The sequence below is a fragment of the Morone saxatilis genome, unplaced genomic scaffold (assembly GCF_004916995.1).
Source record: "Morone saxatilis isolate NCDOM2014 unplaced genomic scaffold, NCSU_SB_2.0 Contig24, whole genome shotgun sequence".
NCBI lineage: Eukaryota > Metazoa > Chordata > Actinopteri > Moronidae > Morone > Morone saxatilis.
The window spans coordinates 8,025,166-8,029,742 of record NW_023339807.1 but is presented as its reverse complement, the minus strand read 5'-3'; the positions used below and the strand labels follow the sequence as shown (position 1 = coordinate 8,029,742).

Genomic DNA, 4,577 nt, shown 5'->3' with positions numbered 1-4,577 from the left:
CACCACACACACACACACAGACAGGCCTTTATTTAAAAAGCTGTGTTGGTGAACACATCCAATATACTCCGACCCTACAGGCTGTCTGTAATCTACCTCTCCTCTCCCTCCCTCCCTCTCTTATCTCCCTCCCCCCTCCCCTCCCCTCTTCCCCTGCTCCCAGGTGTCTTTGAGGGCAGCCTGACAGCCAGGCCAGCAGAAGCCCACCCCTGAGTTGATTAAAACCTATGTAATTAACCTAATTAACAGAGCTCCCAGAGGCCTAAGAAATCCTTGAAAGTTTGTGATTTTGGAGAACATAAATTGGATCCATAAAAGTTTTAGGACTAACTTTCACAGTGCCAAATTGACACTCAGCTGCACGGAGAAAAGCGGAAAATGAAATAATTAGTTTTAGATTACAGTGAATGGCTATTACACAATCCAAATTAGCCTCACACTCGGCTTACACAAACACTTGGAGGGCTTCTGGATGAAATGTATGTTCTCCACCATTTGAGATGGAGCCAAAGAACTAACAGCAGATTCCTCACTCGGTTTTCTTCATCAAAATAGATTCTTCACAGGAAGACTCCGTACAGTACAGTAGACTAGTTCATTCCACTGTTCCCCAGTGGATTAGTCTCCATCTCTTTACAACGTGGTCCTCAATACCTGGACAGTTTGCACAAGACAGCTTTGAAATCTGCCCTCGGTTGTGACTGACTGACATGTTTGTCTGCACTACAATGAAGAGAAATACAGTAAGACAACATCGAAGTGTTTTTGTTTGAGTGATCAAATATAAAGCGGTAATAAAATGTACCTGTAGCAGAAGTGACCTATTCCCTAAACCAGTGGTTCCCAACCTTTTTCTGTCTGATGTGTTGTTGTAAATGGATTTTATGGTGAATGGACTACTAAGTATATAACTTGATGATTCTTCAAATGAGACATGGTGATCCTGGTATTGTTATATTTGGTCTTTTTTCTTTTATTTACATTTGTGTTCCTACTATTTAGAGTGGCCCACTAGCTTCTAAATTAGTTAGTTAGTCGAGCGACCCCACAATCTTCCCACATACCCCTGGTGACTGCAGAAGTCCTCCCTGGGGTACAAGTACCCCTGCTGGGAATGACTGACCTTAACAATGGGGGAAATGTTTAACAATCCACAGACCGTAACAGTGCTGTGCTGTTGTTAGGCAGCACCAGGTGACTTTCTGTTCCGATAGTTTTCGGGTATTAACGTTGGTACGTTTTGGTAAAATCCTGAATCCAAAGTTTGAGAGGGTTGAGTTTTTGCAGAAGTTGTGTAGTTGACTGAGTGGGCTGCACTGCTGATGGCTTCATGTTTGACTGAACGCAGCAATAAACTAAGGATCAGGTTTTGGGCCTCAAGGTTTTTCTTCAGGATGGAGGACTATGAGTGACGCTCCTCCCCTCCTTCTACTCTCGGTCGGGCTTGAGGTTTTGAAAAGGCATTCCTCAGGTTGCCATGGTAAAAGCTGAATGACATCATTTGGGTTAGGATCTCAGCCCAGACCTCCCCTCTCCTTCCCACTCTTCCTCCATCTCCTCTCTCTGCCCCAACTCCTCTCATCCTCTCAATTAAAGCCCCCCCCTCCCCTCCCTTCCTCTCCTCTTCTCTCTCCTCATAACTCCTTTCATCTCCTGCCCTTTCTCCTAAAACCTCTGCTCCCCTCCTCCTACCGCTAAACCAGTGGGAGTGTGCCAGTCTCAGCCACTTCAAAGGCTAGAGCTGATCTCTGCTTTCATCTGGCAGAGAGGGAGAGGAGAGAGAGGAGATGAGGGGAGAGGAGAGGAGAAGTGGAAGAGGGAAAGCACAAGAGAACGAGAGAGAAAGAGGTGAAAAAGAAAGAAAATGAGGGAAAAGGAAAGAAAATGGGGGGAGAAAGGAGGAGAAATGGGTATAGAGGGTAACAAAAAGAGAAGAAAAGGGGTGACCAAGGAGAAAAGAGGGGGAGAGGGAGGGGAGAGTGGGAGAGGTCTCTATAGCAGGACAACAATACACCTTTATTATCGATCTGACAGGGTGTGTGTGTGATTGTGAGACAGAGTTTGTACATAGAAAGGGGTGAAAGCGACTATTTGTGTGTATTCATTGCGCGTGTGTGTGTGTGTGTGTGTGTGTGTCTCTGTGTGTGACAGGTCGCTGGTTTCATACATCAAGAGATCAAAGGAAGCATGGTCGCTACGGTGACAAAACCCTTGGCTCAAAGAGGGAACACACATTCGGCCCACATACTCATAAAAGGCAGCCAGATGCAAAGATACAGGTGTACACATGAACACGAACAAACACACACACACACACACACACACACACACACTCTATATAGATAGATGCAGAGTGAACAATTCAGGGAGTAAAATCTCTTCCAGCTCTATGACTGATTTTGCTTTGGCATTGGATTTGAAATATATGTAGAAATATATAGAGATTTTTAAATAGTTTTATGAAGCTTTTCTACTTTTCAGCTCATGTTACTTGAAAAACTTAAAAGTGACCATTACTTGCAGTGAGTCATTAAACAGAGAATCCCAGCTGAAGTAGTGTTCCCTGTATTTTTTAGTGGTTGAAATTGTGTTGATCCATACAAACCTCGCAGTTCCCAAACTTAAAAATCTTAAGTAAAAAAGCTGTTACTTTGTCAGGTGTGTGAGGGTGGTGCAGGTCATGTTTCCTGCCATTAGAATCATTAAGATCTCAAGAGACTCCCAAAAAAAGTTGAAGTTTTGTTTTTAATATGTCTCAGTGTGAGCTCACATCATCTCAGTTAACACTAGAAAACTAAAAAGATCCATTCCGACATGTGCAATGCATAGACATGTTAAGACATGCATAACACTAATAAGATGAATGAAAGGGCTGGAGGAGGCACATCTAAATCCACAATGATTTGTTATTGGTAACCTCTGAGATATTGTTTCAACACTGACAGAAATGAGCACTTTATATACAGCCAAATATCTCGTTTTGCCGCAGTTGTTTATTTAGTCAATCTGTGATCTGTGCAAAGTGTCTGTTACATCAAAATGGAATAATGGAAGGAATAAGCCCCAATACATTGATTTATTTCTCACACACACACACACTTAAATGCAGAAACACGCACCTGTTGGACGTAGTTATATCCTGCAGTAGACACATTAGCTCTGCCCCTTCAGGACACTCTAACCAATCAGATTGCTCCGTAGTCTGCACCTGAAGAAAGACGCAGAAAGGAAGAACAAAGTGAGCAAGACAAGAAGGTACGGTCACGTTATCTTCAGTTAAAAGGCAGCGGCCCACACTCGACAAAGGATGTGATGACATAGGTCTGACAGGTAATAAATGACACTGAGCAGTGTATGAGAGCATCGCTGCACTTTGTAGTCTGGCAGTGAAAAACAGGGAGATGACACACTGAATAATGACCTCTATTTTCAAACACAATGCATCACTGTTTCTGCTGGCCAACTGTGCACATTTACACAGTCAAAGTGGAACAAAAGTTCAACCTGCACCACACCAAAACAACACTTTAATTTTTTTTTCTTTTTGTTTAAAACGGGTTGTTTATCCAGTCAGCCTTGTAAAGTGATATTGGTTTAATATAAGAGCCAAAAAGTCAATATTCCTCACCAAACCCCTACAGGCTACCATTAGTCATCATGCTAAAGGTCAATAAATTACACTCACAACAAGCTCAAACACCCTACACCTCAGTGTGGCAGATTAGTGCAGCATGACTTTGTATGATGTCATGTTTAAAAGCCCTTTAGTCAGTACTGATATATGATCATAGAACTGTCTAACAGTGGTGTTTATCACTGTTTCTGTGATAACGAAGAAATACCTTCATGAAGCTCTGCAAACATAAGATGTATTTTGTCCCTGTCCTCTTCTTCCGGCTATTTGACTGATTAATCAAAGGAGGAAGAGAAGCAGCTATAAGCACTGATCACCATCACCAGTAATAAGAAAGCAGTGATGAAACGCTTACATACGTACATTACAACATTAGAAATATAATTTTCACATTCTTTGTTATTTTTTCACAGGGCCACTCAAAACCATCCCACAGACTACTACATTATAAGAAGCACTGGTCTGTGTTATTATCACACAATCATTTTTCAAGTTACCACGACCAACTGCTGAGTGACATCACACTCATTTGTCAGTGTCATTTCAAAGTAAATTCAAATCAAAGAGCTAATTTGCCAAAAATCCACACACACATACCCTGTGTGTTACATTAGTGCTTTCCCACATATTGTCAGTCATTTTGATTCTTGCCCTCCTTACTGCTCCTCTATGGATTTATTCTAGGATTCTACAGCTGGACTTACACACACTGTCCATTAGACTGTCAGCTAAAGAGTTTTCCTCTCTCTCCCTCCAATGTATTTCCTTATCACGTGTTTCTTCTTTTTGTCATCCCAAATCATCATTTGTTTTTATTCCTGTCCTGACATGTCTCCCCACACCATTATGTCTTGGCTTCACACCCACCCAGGAACACCTGGTCCACAGACTGCTGTGTGTGTGTGTGTGTGTGTGTGTGTGTGTGTGTGTTAAGATGGTTCTC

At 42.2% G+C, this 4,577-nt stretch overlaps 1 protein-coding gene across 1 annotated transcript in view; it reads right to left on the bottom strand.

Annotated features, from left to right (window-relative positions):
• Positions 1 to 3,115: 3,115 nt before the first annotated feature.
• Positions 3,116 to 4,577, bottom strand: part of ulk4 (unc-51 like kinase 4) — a gene marked incomplete at its 3' end in the record, with an annotated part of 71,124 nt that continues 69,662 nt past the window's right edge. The window contains 1 exon segment of the mRNA XM_035672886.1: positions 3,116 to 3,208. Within this exon segment, the coding sequence (XP_035528779.1) occupies positions 3,116 to 3,208 (93 nt within the window).